This window comes from Lampetra planeri, chromosome 50, assembly GCF_965212315.1.
Source record: "Lampetra planeri chromosome 50, kcLamPlan1.2.h2, whole genome shotgun sequence".
NCBI lineage: Eukaryota > Metazoa > Chordata > Hyperoartia > Petromyzontiformes > Petromyzontidae > Lampetra > Lampetra planeri.
The window spans coordinates 3,479,226-3,493,887 of NC_136156.1; the positions used below are offsets into that span (position 1 = coordinate 3,479,226).

At 50.8% G+C, this 14,662-nt stretch overlaps 2 protein-coding genes across 3 annotated transcripts in view; one reads left to right on the plus strand and one right to left on the minus strand.

Annotated features, from left to right (window-relative positions):
- The first annotated feature begins 2,438 nt into the window (after positions 1 to 2,438).
- LOC144734223 (claudin-7-B-like) lies at positions 2,439 to 10,793 on the plus strand. Of its 2 annotated transcripts, XM_078616343.1 has the most exons (3): positions 2,439 to 2,747; positions 5,409 to 5,773; positions 7,227 to 10,793. In XM_078616343.1, the coding sequence occupies exons 2-3, from the start codon at positions 5,540 to 5,542 to the stop codon at positions 8,088 to 8,090; spliced, it is 1,098 nt and encodes a 365-aa protein (XP_078472469.1). In that variant the 5' UTR covers positions 2,439 to 2,747; positions 5,409 to 5,539; the 3' UTR covers positions 8,091 to 10,793. The 2 variants fall into 2 exon arrangements, with proteins under 2 accessions (XP_078472469.1, XP_078472468.1); XM_078616342.1 differs by lacking the exon at positions 2,439 to 2,747 and having other exon boundaries at positions 5,045 to 5,773.
- A 1,914-nt stretch (positions 10,794 to 12,707) lies between these two features.
- The window catches only part of SAP18 (Sin3A associated protein 18), a 6,138-nt gene continuing 4,183 nt past the window's right edge, over positions 12,708 to 14,662 (minus strand). Inside the window, exon 4 of the mRNA XM_078616282.1 lies at positions 12,708 to 13,456. Within this exon, the coding sequence (XP_078472408.1) occupies positions 13,297 to 13,456 (160 nt within the window). The 3' untranslated portion in view covers positions 12,708 to 13,296. The remainder of the gene's footprint in view (positions 13,457 to 14,662) is intronic.

Genomic DNA, 14,662 nt, shown 5'->3' on the forward strand with positions numbered 1-14,662 from the left:
GCCGCCTACCCTAAGTCGACTCAGTCTCAAATGAGTACCTGGTGCGGTGTGTACACATCGTGCACTGGGGAGACAAAGGCGGCCGGGCGTGGTGTTGGCCACCCACCCCCTCGTGTGCCGTGCCGGCCTTCATAGGCGCTCGTGAACAACACTTGCCCCAACAGTCTGTGAAGGCTATGCGGGGGATCTTTGCTTTGCAGAGCTTTGAGTGGTGTGTGTGTGGTCCCCTCGTGTGCCTGGGAGGGATTTCTCCGGGCACGTGGCACTTGTAACCATTCGATCGGATGCTGCTGTGGTTGTCATGGTTAAAACGCTGGACCATTCACAAGACGGGCCATTGCCCGAAACGTCGCATGTTGTGTATTATTTGTTTTCTGTGTTTTTTTCATGCCACATTGTTATTGAAGACCGTGTTGAGTTAAAACTTTTTTTTTTTCACAATTCAAAGGAGGTCCTCGGTTCGTCGATTCTATGTCCCGGCGCGTTAGTTGAAACAACAGTAAAAATTTTCTTTCTGGCTCCACCCCTGCCGCAAATCCGTTCACCACCGAAGCCGTTAACTACCTCGCCTGGTGTACACGAGGTCGCGGGTTCGATCCCGACCCTGACATCTGCTGCTGTATATTTGTAGCTTGCGTGTCATCCTCCAGGTGGGTCGGGTGGATTTTACTCGGGGTCCTCCGGTTCTCCCCCCTCCACATTTAGAATCAACATCACGCGTTTAGAGTATTTGGCTGGTATACATGTCCACGTGATAAGCACTTCGTTGAGCTATCATTTGTGACCAGGACGCTTCTGAAAAACAGCTGTATAGCTGAGTGGGCCTTCACTTTGTAAATTTTTTAAAAGTTTGTAGTTCGGTAGGGTAAAGTGTGGGTACTCCAAAAATCTTACCCAAAATGCCTGGCCAGTGGAGGCTGACTTCCAGCAGCCGTGGCACGAGCGAGAAATTGCAGGGGCTGCCCCTTTTTCACCTGGCACGTACAGCCTCCCCTACGCCTTGCGTGGCCGGGCCGTGAGAGAGTTGTGGACCATACTTCACCATGCTGGTCAAGGCGGGTTGGTAAAAGTGTGAGCTGTCTTGCGAATGACGTATGAATACCGCTTGATTAAGCCATAGTAGAGGTTTTCTGGGTTAGATTGCGTAAATATATAAATGTGTCGTTAAACCCGCCACCACCCGACACAGCCAACCAGCAAGGGTTGTCACGTAAACAGAACGTGGCCAATTTGTCACTAGTACAGCACGCCGGTGTGTTGGAGAGCCAAGCCACAACATTTACAATCTGAGTAAGACGTTTCGCCAGTAATTACAATTAGCTTCATCAGGCGATAGCCACAAAACCTCTACTATGGATGATATCGGTCGCGAAAGCCTACGTGTTAAACACTTGCTTAAGATCGACTAATTTAACAGGGACAATAATATATGATTAGCATGGGATAGGCGTACCTTGTATTCTAGTGGTAGTGCCTTACGCCGATACTCCCTTTACTCCAAGCTAGCTTAACAACAAATTCTGGAATATATCGCGTGAGAAATTAATCCCTACTTGGGGTCCAAACCCACCCACCCTCTTGCCCTTCCGCTTTAAAAAACTGGGAATGCAGCACCGAGTTCCCCTCCATCATCCTGGGGGGGCACTTGGACCGTTCCATCTCCACTTGCGCCGCCCCCACCACCTCCGCCGCCACGGGAGCGTGCGGCGACGGCGACTGCATTCACCGTCGAGGCATCCGCCGAGGCCATCAGCGCGGCGGGGTTGCTCCGGATCAAGCAGCAGGGGTTCGCGGGGTCATCCGGGGCGCGCGGCGGAACCTGGCGATCTGGGGGAGCCCGAGACGTGGCCGCCCGTCTGTAGGCGTCCTTGGCCCAGCGCTCGGCCTGCCTGCTCTGAACGTGGTCGAAGGTTGCCGCGAAGAGGAGGAACCCGAAGAAGCCGCAGAGGACGAGGAGATAGAGGGCCGAGCCAGCTGCCTCGGCCGACGCCAGCTGCTGTTGCTGCTGTTGCAACTGGAGGTGGTGGTCGTGGTCGTGGTTTGACTCCGGGTCCTGAGTGCCCGCGGTAGGTTCGTGGTGAGTGGCGTTTGGGGTGCGAGGCGAGGGCAGAAGAGTCCCCGTGGCGTTCGACAAAGACGCCTCCTCCGTGAGGTCGACGAGGAGGAGGAGGAGGGTGATGAGGAGGAGGAGGAACGTGGATCCCGTAGCCCGCGCCGGTGCCAACGTCTCCATCACCAGTGCAGCCTCTCGACTCGAGTGGATCCGGGAGTCGCCGATGTTGATGGGGGCTTGAAGCGTGACGTGGAGGTGTCCGCGTCAATTTTGGAGTTTAAAAATAAAAGCGAGGTGATTTTGACTGCGAGTGGACGGAAATCGTCGAGCGCAGTGACTATGACGACGACGATGATTGACAATCCGAGTCCAATGTGCGAGTGACTACGACGAGGTGAACTTCACGAGTCCGATTGAATGAGGGACGTCGTCGGCCACTGCGGTTTTGCGCAAGAGGAAGAGCAAACGACCGTTAGAACAAACACATGCCGCCATCACCACCGTCACCATCAGCAGCAGCCACGATCGATCCACTGCTGGATGAAGGCCAAGCTGTAGCCATCCCCATCGCGGTCCCACAATGCAACAACCCAGCCGAGTTGGTGCACGCCCAGGGTGGTCTCATCGCTCCATCTCCTCCGGTGGTACGTCCTCTCTGGCCGGCTGCCTCCTCCTTCTGGTCGTCATTCAGTCGGTGCGTCTTCGCCCACCGCACATTATCATCATCATCATCCCCATCATTATCATCATCACTAATATATTTGTTTTTGGGGTTTAGATTGCGTAAATATATAAATGCGTCGTAAAACCCGCCACCACCCGACACAGCCAATCAGTAAGGGTTGTCACGTCAACAGAACGTGGCCAATTCGTAACTAGTACAGCACATTGATGTGTTGGAGACTAACCCCACAACATTTACAATTGGAGTACGACGTTTCGCCAAATGTATATTTACACGATTTAACCCCAAACAAACCCAAAAAAAGCCCTCTCTATTTTGGATAACATTCGTCGGCAAAGCATCCTCCGACGCGTTTAACTGACTAACCCATCATCCCTACCTAAGCCGCGTGTCCTGCACAAGCCCTGGACATCTGCGAGTGTGCGAGGTGACCTCATAAGAGACGCCCACTCGTAGCCGTACGCAAGGAAGGGGGCGAAACTCGCTCTTTATTCCCAGGGCTTGTGCACTGATGGAATGTTGTTCATTAACTTGATGAGTGGGGGTAGTAATTTAATGTTTCATATTTTCCATGCCCTCTCGCTGCCCTTCGAGTGGGCTCGGTGGAGACATTTCTTGTTATCGTCCCCGTTATTAAATGTTGTAATGGGCCCACAGCGACTCGGAGTGAGTGAGAGAGAGATATGTAATGTCGCGTCCCATGAATTTAACACACAAAGACAACTTTATATAGTGATGCTGCTGCTGTCGCTGCATTGGCAGTGTTTGCGCAAAGTACATTTAACAAAGTAACCTCATCACATACTCTTTGGTTTTTTATCGGTAAAGTCACGTAGGTTAAAAATAAAAAAATAGATTAAATAAAAAATAAAAAATATTTTCTTATTTTTTACCTACGTGACTTTACCGAAAAAAACAAAGAGTATGGATCCTTGCAGTGACGAAAGCTTCAAATCTAGAATGAACCTCGTAACATTCGTCAGTAATAACGCTGTGCCCTTAAAATATACAAGAGGAGACGTTTCGGGCAATCGCCCTTCTTCACAGCACATGCATAGAGAGGCCAGGCAGAGTTATGGAGGGTTGGAGACTGAGCGTGATGCCATGTGGATTATGATAGACCCGGGTCGGGAACCTGCGACTCCGAAGCCGCAGGTGGCTCTTTGGCTGCCCACTTGTGGCTCTTTGATGAGTTAATGATGACGTCACCCTGCTGTTGCTGCTCTATATAAGAACGGGAGACACAGCAGAGCCTCACCATTCTGGCGAATTGCCCGATGATGCTGGATGCAATTACCAGCGAAACGTCGTGCTACTCAAATTGTAAATGTTGTGGTTTCACGCTTCAACACACCGGTGGGCTAAAGCAGTGAACTATTTGTCTTTTGTCAACGTGACACTTTTTTACTGATTGTCCGTGTCGGGTGGTGGAGGGTTACGACACATTTATAAATAACGCGATCTAAACCCAAAAACGTTTATTATGAATAATATTGGTCGCGAAAGCCTACGTGTTAAACTGACTCACCCACCACTCACCACTCACTCACCACTCACCACTCACTCACCACTCACCTCACCACTCACCTCACCACTCACCACTCACCTCACCACTCACCTCACCACTCACCACACCACTCACCTCACCCCACCACTCACCTCTGGTTTCACGCTTCAACACACCAGTGGGCTAAAGCAGTGAACTATTTGTCTTTTGTCAACTTGACACTTTTTTACTGATTGGCCGTGTCGGGTGGTGGAGGATTACGACACATTTATAAATAACGCGATCTAAACCCCAAAACGTTGATTATGCCCCCTTGATGTCAGCGCACACTTTGCTGTGCCGCCTTCTCCAGGCGAGCCGACCTCACTGGGCAGGGAGTCTCGCATCAACTTGCTGCCACTTGTCCTCCGACCCGCCCACAGCTGCTTGGTCGTGAGCGGGAATCGAACTCGGTAGAGCGCTAACCACGTGGTGCCACCAAAGACAAAGATCCCCCGTGTAGCCTGTGACAGGCTGTTGGGGCAAGTGCTGTTAGCGAGCACCTATGTAGACCACACACGGCACACGACGGAGGGTGGGGTGGCCAGCACCACGCCCGGCCGCCTTTGTCTCCCCAGTGGCGATGTTTACACACCGCGCGAGGTACTCATTTGAGGCTGAGTCGACCGAGGGGATGCCCAATACCCGGTTCTGCTAATCGTCACCGCCACCACCCACACACACACGGGGGGGGGGGGGGGGGGTCGTGGCACGCATCTGCGACAGGTCCCCTGGGTTAATGTTTAAGCCAGCTGCCGTGTGCGGTCCAATCCAAATTTGAGTCGCGGTGTCAAAGTCTCAGCATAACTGGGCAACAATCGTCGTGATTTTTGGTTGTTGTTGTCGTTGATGCGAAACGTGGGGGCAAACTTAACATCGCCACCGGCTTCCTATGGGCAGAGGCTCAGGGCGAGTGTTTTTTGGGATGGAGAGTGGAGGAGCCTGTTGTTGGCATGCCGGGCCAGTTGGCTGTGGCCGCTCTCTCTGTGACTTCTCGTGAAGAGTGATCGGACGGATTAGAAACGGTCTATCGGACGAGATGTGTGTTTGCCTTTTACCAAGTTGTTCTTACGACGACTAAAATAATCTTACGAATAACATTGCCGTATTCTCTGGATTATCAGCGGTGGAAACTCCTCCTCCAACACTGCCACCATCGTCACCACCATCGTGAGAAGCAGCGACTCGACTAACACCACCACAATAAAGAAGACGAATCTCCACCACCACCACTGCCACCGCCGTCGTAGTCATCATGGTGTCCACGGGACTCCAGATCGTGGCTCTGTGCCTGGCCATCGTGGGTCTGCTGGGCACGCTGGCGGCCACCATCCTCCCACACTGGCAGGTAACGGCTCACGTGGGCACCAGCATCATCACGGCCACGGGGCAGATGCGGGGCCTGTGGATGGAGTGCACCTGGATGAGCACGGGATTCTTCCAGTGCCGCCCCTTCTACTCCATCCTCGCAATGAGCCCGTCTCTCAAGGTGAGTTGTGGCAGCAGCCGCAGCACCACGATCAACATCTCAGTCGCCTTCATCATCATTGGCACACTCGTCTCGAGCAGCGGCAGATGATAATCATGAGTCTCTTGTGCGTTGCTTCTGACTGCGTCCCGAAGGCAAAGATAGCAGGGAAACTTGTTAAAACCGCCTTGGAGACCCATCAGGAATGCCACCATTTTGAAGTATCCGATGACCTTCCAGCCGTACTCGTCATACTTGAAGGCGTCCAGCAAGGTCTTGATGCTGTTGTAATCCTCTTTGAGGTGCACCGAGTGAGCCAGGGAAATAGATGAGTACTTGTTACCATTATGGAGCAGCACGGCTTTGAGATTCCTGGATGAGCTGCTTTCTTTCTGGAGGATTGGGTACGGGGAGCTCATGGCAGTGTGGCACCGGTGCGATGGATGAAGGAAGGTCCGGATACGTGATAGCAGGTGCATTCTTGCCAGTCCGACGTTTGGAAGGGTCCACCATGCAGAAGTGGCAGTTGCTTGAGTGGGCAGTGGGTTCCCGCCAAATTGTTGGGATAGCGAACCTCATGGCTGTCTTTTCCCCTCTGTACCATCCTACAAAAATACAGTGATTTCACCCATGACTAATGGGTAAGAGATTCTCGTAACATTTTTCATATATGATATATTTTTTCAATAACATTGAAAACTGTTAAACATTTTTAAATGTAAAACTTTTACAATTTACATTTTTTGAACAAACTTTAGAACAGAAAATTCCGAGCAACAATTGTTTATATTACCTTCCAGAGTTTTTTTGCATTGCTCGCAGGTGAAATGAGGTGCCCAGGGTTTGTCTTGATCCCCGACAGGCATGCCGAAATACGCCTTGTAGGCCTCACACATCTTAGCTGATGCTTCCACAGAGTACTTTTTCGCTCTTGTCTTGATAAATTGGCCGCAGACATCGCAAAATGCGTCTGCCGGATGCTTGCAGCCTCTTGATGCCATCTCAGAAAAATGCAGAGATGTCTCCACTTAGGCAGCTGGAGCTAAACTGAACTGGTGGGCTTGAGGCCTCCGTATTTATACTACTATTTATATTACTGGAGAGTTCTAGAATGTTCTAGAAGTTATTCCAAGTTTACTCAGCTCTGAATCTATCTGGAATGTGCTGGAAAATAGGTACATTTCTAAATATCACTGTCCTGGTCACAAAAGCAAAGTTTGTGGGGGATAAAAGCCATTTTCTGCTCTTTTGAGGCATAAGCAATTATGAAATAACACTTACTACCCAGGAACAAAAAAAATGTGTTACACAGTGTAATGTAATTGCTATTGTTACTACACCAATGCTAATGTAGTTACTACGCCACAGCTCAATGGGCTTTACGGGAAATAAACTTCCGATTCTGATTCTCCCCCCCCAACCCCATCTCTCCACCATCTCCGTCCGACGCGTGCGTCGTTCCGCCACGTGCCAGGCCGCGCAGGCCATGATGGTCATCTCGTGCTTGCTCACGGCGGCAGGCATCGGCGCGTCCACGGCGGGCATGAAGTGCACCCTGGTGCTGGGCCCTCCCTCCCGCCGCAGCAAGTCGCTGGTGGCCGTGTCGGGCGGCCTCTGCCTCGTCACCTCCTCTCTCTGCACGTTCGTGCCTGTCGCGTGGAACACCCACACCACCGTGCGCCAGTTCTACGACCCGTGGTACCCGAGTCCCGTCAAGTACGAACTCGGCGCCGCCATCTACCTGGGCTACGCCGCCGCCACCCTCACCATGGCCGCCGGTGTAATGATGGCCCTGTCGTGCCCCGAGAAGCGGCGACGCGCCGGGCCACCGCGCCACCTTCGCCCGCGCGGCCGGGACGGGCCTCCGCGTGGAGTGGAGGCCGCGGGGATCGGGACTCCCGAGGTCCACACGGGCACGAGTTGGGTGGCACCCCCTCCGCTGGAGTTCGTTGACAAACGGGCCGAGGCCATGGGGCCTATCGTGGAAAAGCCGGTCAGGGCTCCGCGACGGGAAGACCAGAGCTCGCCCAAAGTTCACGGCGGGGTGAGTTGGGAAGACTGTCCGCCACTGGAGTTTGTTGATAAATGGGCCGAGGCCATGTGGCCAATCGTGGAAAGGGATATCAGGGCTCCGCGAATGGAAGGTCAGAGCTCCCCCAACGTTCACGGCGGGGTGAGATGGCAAGACTCTCCTCCACTGGAGTTTGTTGACAAAAGAAGAGCTGAGGTCACGGGGGGAGGTGTTGCGGAGGTGGGGAGATGGTCACCCCCTGGAACGGGAGAGCATGGAGCCGGTCCCTTGGTGATCCAGAATCACTACGCTCTCACCAACCTGTGAGTGGACACTATGTCTCCTTCACAACCCTGTCTCTCCACGTAAAAAGAACACATCCCATCAGCCTCACGCCCTTTCAACCAGCATTGATTCTGGACAAGCAACACTCTGCACCGGTTTCGATATCCAGTGGCTCACCAGCAGTGTCAGGCTCGCTTGAATCAATTGGTGGACGTGTGGATCAGAGGCACGGACACTGGCAACAGGAAAGATGGAACAGAAGATGAAAAGTGCGCAAAGAGGGCACGGCGAGACGCGTGCTCGGAATAGACGCGGGAGAGAAACGCGCGGACGCCAGGGACTTGACGGTATAATTTGATGTTGTTTAACCCGGGGAGAACTTCAGAAACCAGGATGAGCCTTGGTTAGCATATTAACCCTTTATACCAGTGGTCCTTAACCTGGCGGGTGCACGCATCCACTGGCGGTGCGAGATGACCTTCCTGGGGGTGCGAGACATGGCCAGATTTTTTTAGGAGATAAATCATGGAAACGGAAAGTTAGCACGGGGCACGTAAGAACAACAAATACTTTGTGTCGTCAACCCCTATGTATTTATTAACATTAAACTGCAATGAACATAATTATAAAAACAAAACCAGGACGAGTCTTATACATGTCCACATAAGCCACTTCATTTGGCTATCATTCGTGGCCAGACCGCTTCTAAAAAAGAATAACTCTACCTTTGAAGCTTTCGTGACTGCAAGGATTCATATTCTTAGGTTTTTTCGGTAAAGTCACGTAGGTAAAAAATTAAAATAAAATTTAAGTAAAATAAAAATAAAAAAAAATCACGACGTTTCGGAGGCAACACAAGCTTCCGTGCTGTGACGGTCCCACCTGAAGACGGAAGCTTGTGTTGCCTCCGAAACGTCGTGATTTTTATTTTTTATTTTATTTCTATTTTACTTTTAATAAATTTTAATTTTTTACCTACGTGACTTTACCGAAAAAACCTAAGAATATAAATAACTCTACCGTATAACTCAAAGTGGGCCTCACCTGGTAAAATAACAAAAAATAGTTTCATAGTCTAGTTTCGAGTCTCATTTGCAAGCGTGACCTGCAGTGCACGAATCTGGCAGCAGCAGGGGAGACGATCGCTGCCGTGCGCGAAATCCTATTACAGCGCTGTTCCCTGGTAATTTTCCAAAACTTGCCAAAAATGTCGGGCCCCCGACGCCGCCGGCACACGATGGCCTGGTCTTGCCAACGACGTCGGGGCCATCTCCAACGGGTCCAACGCGAGCAGCGAAGCGGACGGCGCGTGTCCAGCAGCGGTCGTTACGGCCCGGCGGCTATAACCGCTGGGTTCGAACGGCGAGCCTCAGTGACGGCGAGGTGCAGCTCGCTACCGATGGGTCTTGCTCGCAGCAGCAGCGGCGGCTTTTTGGCTGGCCATCCAAAACAAAGACGGGCCACTGCATCGCGCGCTTTCCGATGCGCTTTTGCGGCCGTCTGGAACGCCCTACCTTCCGATATTAGGAAGGCACTGGGAGTTACACCACTTTAAAATCATCTAGTTTGGAAACTCAGTACTTTTGTGATTAGTTTATTGTGCTTCCCCCGATTCTACAAAAGACGAATGAACATCAGATACCATGATGCCTGGCTTGTATTGACTATATACAAAAAAAAGATTCAGTAGAAATATTGATGCAGTCATTCTAAGCTCTCAAGAAGGCCTTATCTTCAATCATATATAGAAATGAGTAAACTCGTGAGGATGGAACAGCGACACCGACATCGTATAAAGAAAACGCAAATCAGAAGAGACAGCACGGTTGGCTATGCACGGTGCGAAAGAAGTTTCAACATACATACACGCGGGTCACCTTGCCATCCTTCATGCAGGAAAAAATTGTCTTGAGACTCAACGAGGCGTTTCCTGGATAAATGCGTGACGTTATAATTACCGTCGCAATATGTAAGAATTCCACGGTAACAGCTGTAATCATAGATTTCCCCCCCGTCCTTAATATTCCGCGTGCAAAACCCTAACATGAACATCAGTTTCTCAGAGCCTACGGAAATCAACGCTGGCCACGTGCGCTATAACGGTGGCTGACCTGTCACACAACGTACACATTGACATTTACTTCTGCAATTAGTGAATCATCTGCCACATACACATCCTGTAAAACCAATTTATTAAACCTTGGAGCAACGTGCATTTACAACAGCATAAATGAAGCCACCTGTGCCAAACTGTCAAAATGTAACATCATATACAAATAAAGTATGGGAATTAGAGGCTTGTTTCAGTAGTGCTATACATAGCTGCACCTTAAAATATATATTTTTTATATCCTTATATTTCTCGGCAGTTTATGCATCGCGCAGCATCAGCGCTACACTGTGGCGTTTTTATTCGGCTGCTTTCACTTTTTGCCGAAGACACTCAATGAAGTCAAAAACCGTTCCAAAAAGCGGACGAGCTCACTTGTCGCGGCCCAGTGGCTACACAGCTCTGCGCGGTGTGCTTCCAGGCTGTACCACGCTCACCTAGCACGTGGCGTGAAACGTCGGACATCGTGCCAAACGACACGCTGATTTCAAACCCCGAAATACGCCCATCAGACCTTCGAGTTCGTCGCTGTTTAGGATTTGTTTTTGCTTACATTGTACCAAGAACTCGCTTCACGTAATGCTACTTCAGCGTGCAACCGTTTCCACGTCGGCAATAAAAGTTTCACAGCTGTCGCCTTGCGCTCCGTGCATAACGCTTCTTGTGCATTGCTTTATGAGTCGAAGACTGAAGTCAAGAGAGCAAGGGACACGTGGTTTATGGTTCACGAAGCCCGCTGACCCAGGTGCATCCTGGGTCAGCGTGTAGCCGGAACGCTGAACCAGCGAACGCGACTGTTCCGTCATTAAAAAAAAATTTGACACAATGACAATCAAGAATCGACCAACACTTACAAAAAAAAACACATTTGCGCGTTTCCGCTAACAGTAAAATGTTTACATGATCCACCGGTGCTGAATTCGTACAAACGATAATAATGAAACGGGTAATTAAAGCCTTAGTAATAACAATTATTTACGGTCCTGTAAATCTACTGTTGGATGAAAGCCACTGACCGCCCCTCCCCCCCTCCCCCCAAAGCGTGGTAGGTCACGAAGATCGTTTGACCATACTTCACCACTTGGGCCGGCGATGAAATTCAGGTCGTCGGTCGGGTTCAAAGTGCAGTGCGCTAACCGCTGCACAACCACTCCAAAACCTGGTATAGTACTGACTTAAAAAAAGCTACCCACACCTTAACATAACCAATGTATGAACTCTAATAGGCATGTTAAAGACCAAACACATTCCTGCGGAGGGAGCTGGTAGGAACGTTGGGTTGCTCGGTCAATGGCCAGGGTCAACGGCGGCGTGGTGTATTCCGTAAATATGCCAGACTGTGAGGGCGGGCACAAGCTGGCGTGAGTAGGTTAAACGTTGAGTTTTATAAGGGCACCACGGGGTGACCAGCCCCTACCCATCCAGCCCCACCCCTCCCACCCCCCACCCAACCCCTCCCCACCCAGCCCCTCCCTGCACGACGGACGGACACAATAATCCCCTGTGGGCTGGTGTAACCAGGAGGTTGCTACCAGTATTATTTGAAATGCGTTGGTTAGTATGTTGCTCGATGAACGCAGGGACTCGCGTGCGATTCCCAGCCACGTCTAACGTCCGTGGCGAAATGATAACTGAACCGGTCCTCGGTTCGCCCCACCTTCGCAAACTCGCACCAACCCGCGTGGTGAAGTATGGTCAAACGACCCTCAAATCCGACACAGTGTGGGGAGGGCCTTCCTCCGGCGGTGGATTGACAAAGTTGAATATAATCGTTTTTGAATGTGTTTTAGACAAATCACACCATTCTCTTTGGTTCTTTCGGTAACGTCACGTAGTTGTTTTCATTTTCTATTTTATTTTATTTTCACCCACGTGACTTTACCGAAAGAACAAAAGAGTATGGATCCTTGCAGTCACTAAAACTTCAAATCTAGAATTAAATCACACCATTGTACAATTTCTAGATTCGCACACCCCTTAAGATTCTACGAGCGTGCATTGCATCGCACGGCGGGGCGTACCATGTGACGCTGCAGACGCACGTATCCGAAGGGTGTGTGTGTACCCAGCGTGTACTGCCTGCGTCACAGAGGGCGTTAAAGGTCCCGTGACGTTATTCTCAAAAGGGCAAGCGCGCCCCCCGTGCCAGGTGTGCCAAATTCGAAAGAATTCACACGCGAATTAATTACGCGCTTGCCAAAGAGCAAACCAACGGCAAACATCACCCTCCGCGCTCGCGGAGAATACCACACTCGCGCCTTGAGCGTGCGCTCTGGTTTGCAAAACCCTGGCCAGATGTCCACTTGCGGCTCCCGCAACCGTTGACTTTGTGTGCAGCCGGAATCAGCAGACACAAGTCATCGTCACCACCGATCCACGTTCTGCTGTGGCGCTCTGCCTTAACGGGCTCCTCGGCTGCCATCTCCTCCATCGTCCTCCGTCTGCTGCCCTTCTCGTCGTTTACACAAACGTGCCCCCCCCCCCTCCTCCTCTTCAGCACCTCCGATATTCCAATCCTGGGCCTTCCTCTCGCTCTGTCCTCTTAAGTATAATACTTTCATTGCATTTCGCGTCATTCACGCGAACAGCATCCCACAACTCTTCCGTTGGGCCTTCTGTAACGTCCTTCGCCATCAAACCGTGCCCTCCTCGCAGAACGCGTCCAATCCAGTTCTTCTTGTTCCGTATTGGTTCGCAATGTCCGCGTATTTGTTCTTTCAGGGACACTCCCCCACTTGCGCTACCACGGATAAATCACGGGAATATTCCGCGTTCACTCCGTTCCTACAGCACAAGGCCTTAGTCAAGACCAGGGCAATGGTGGCTGCCCGGTTTTACTCAAGCGAACTGTCGGCAACTTGTCACATTTTTGGACCGTGACACCGACACACACGAATACCGTCACCATATTTTTACCGTCAACTGCCAAGCGGACGGCGTGCACCGTCAACACACCCGCGCGATATTAACCAGGGCGGCCACCGGCCTCGAACCGCAAACCTCTGCGACGAGCGGCAAGACGCGCCGCCACTCGGCCCGCGTCACCAGCAAAGGAGAGTTGACAGTAATTGAAAATAAAATTCACATTTCGATTCACGCCGAGCTCCCAGCGGTGAAGTTCCACCGCGAGAAGAAGCTCTAATACGGACGCAGCATGCGGCTGGGCAGGGGGGCCCCGCGTCCCGCGAGCGTGATGGCAATGTCCAGAAAGTCGCCGATCTGAAACTTCTGCGACTGCAGCGTCATGATGTCGTCCGCACCCTTGCGGCCGGCGATCGTGCTGCCGATCTCCCGTACCCTGTGAGCGACAGGGGGAGGTGGTGGTGGCGAGGGGAAAGGGGCGGTAGTAAGTGGAAGGTACAAGATCGGACAGCGATGTGCTGCTCGCTACCATTCGAACGGATCTCAGAGGTAGCTCTGTGACATTTGCTTCTGCGGGGCGTTCTCTCACACTGTTTTATGGAAAACCCAAATGTGGATTGTTGATATAGCAGTCGGGATAGAGAGAGATGCTCCCACCTATTTGTGCTGACATTGCGAGCGGCTGTTTGACGGATAATAGTTTGCACCCATTCACAAAAATTACTCATTCACCAATTCACAAGAGTTTTGATAAATCACTTGGGATTACTTAATTATGATACATAACCAATACGCTAACGTTAGACTTAAGACAAACAGAAGGAACGCAATTGTACAAATTTGATGCAAGATACAAGAAACAATACAAAAGAGACGATAAGGATGAGACCACCATATGTATATATATATTTTAAATTCTTGAATCGAGCTGTGACCCAAAAATCGTGACCATCGATCAGCCTGCTGACGGGGTCACTCACTACTTGCAATGCGATAGCCACTTGGACTACCCGGTCACCTCTCTGTGTTCGAGACATAGGCTGATGAAGAGAGGCACAGTGCTAGATTCATGGGCCCATGCTTTTTTGTCTCTTTCACCAGTTTTTATCCCGACCGTGCCACCTCCATCGTGCCATGAAACGGAAGGATCCATTTGGATCTGTCGCAAACCCTTTTCGCGGTTACGGAACGGCCAGTAGAAGTTGATATTGCAGAACTACCTCTCGAGTTTCCTTCAAGTGGCCTTCGGTCGAGACAGTAGGGGTGCAGCACTTTCCCATTCGCAGCTGGGATTTATCCAATTTCAGTGCAAAACCAAATTGAACGTGATGTTTTTTTTTAAATCCTTTATATTAAGTTCACTTGCTTGCTTGCTTGCGCGCTTACAACCGTGCAAACCTTTCGGTCGTTTTGTAACCCACTTCCCGTGATCCAATCGAGCTGATATTTTGCACACAGACTCGTTGTGCGTGACAATTTATTTTCGTGAAAATTTATTTCCAAAATTTTACACTTTTTAGGAAAAAATAAATTATATTTAATTACCAATTGCTTAATGGTGGCAGGCAATCATCTGACCCATAGGTGGCAGCCATCTCAAGCCAGAGGACGAGAGGACTCTAGCCGCCCGTTTCAAAGACCA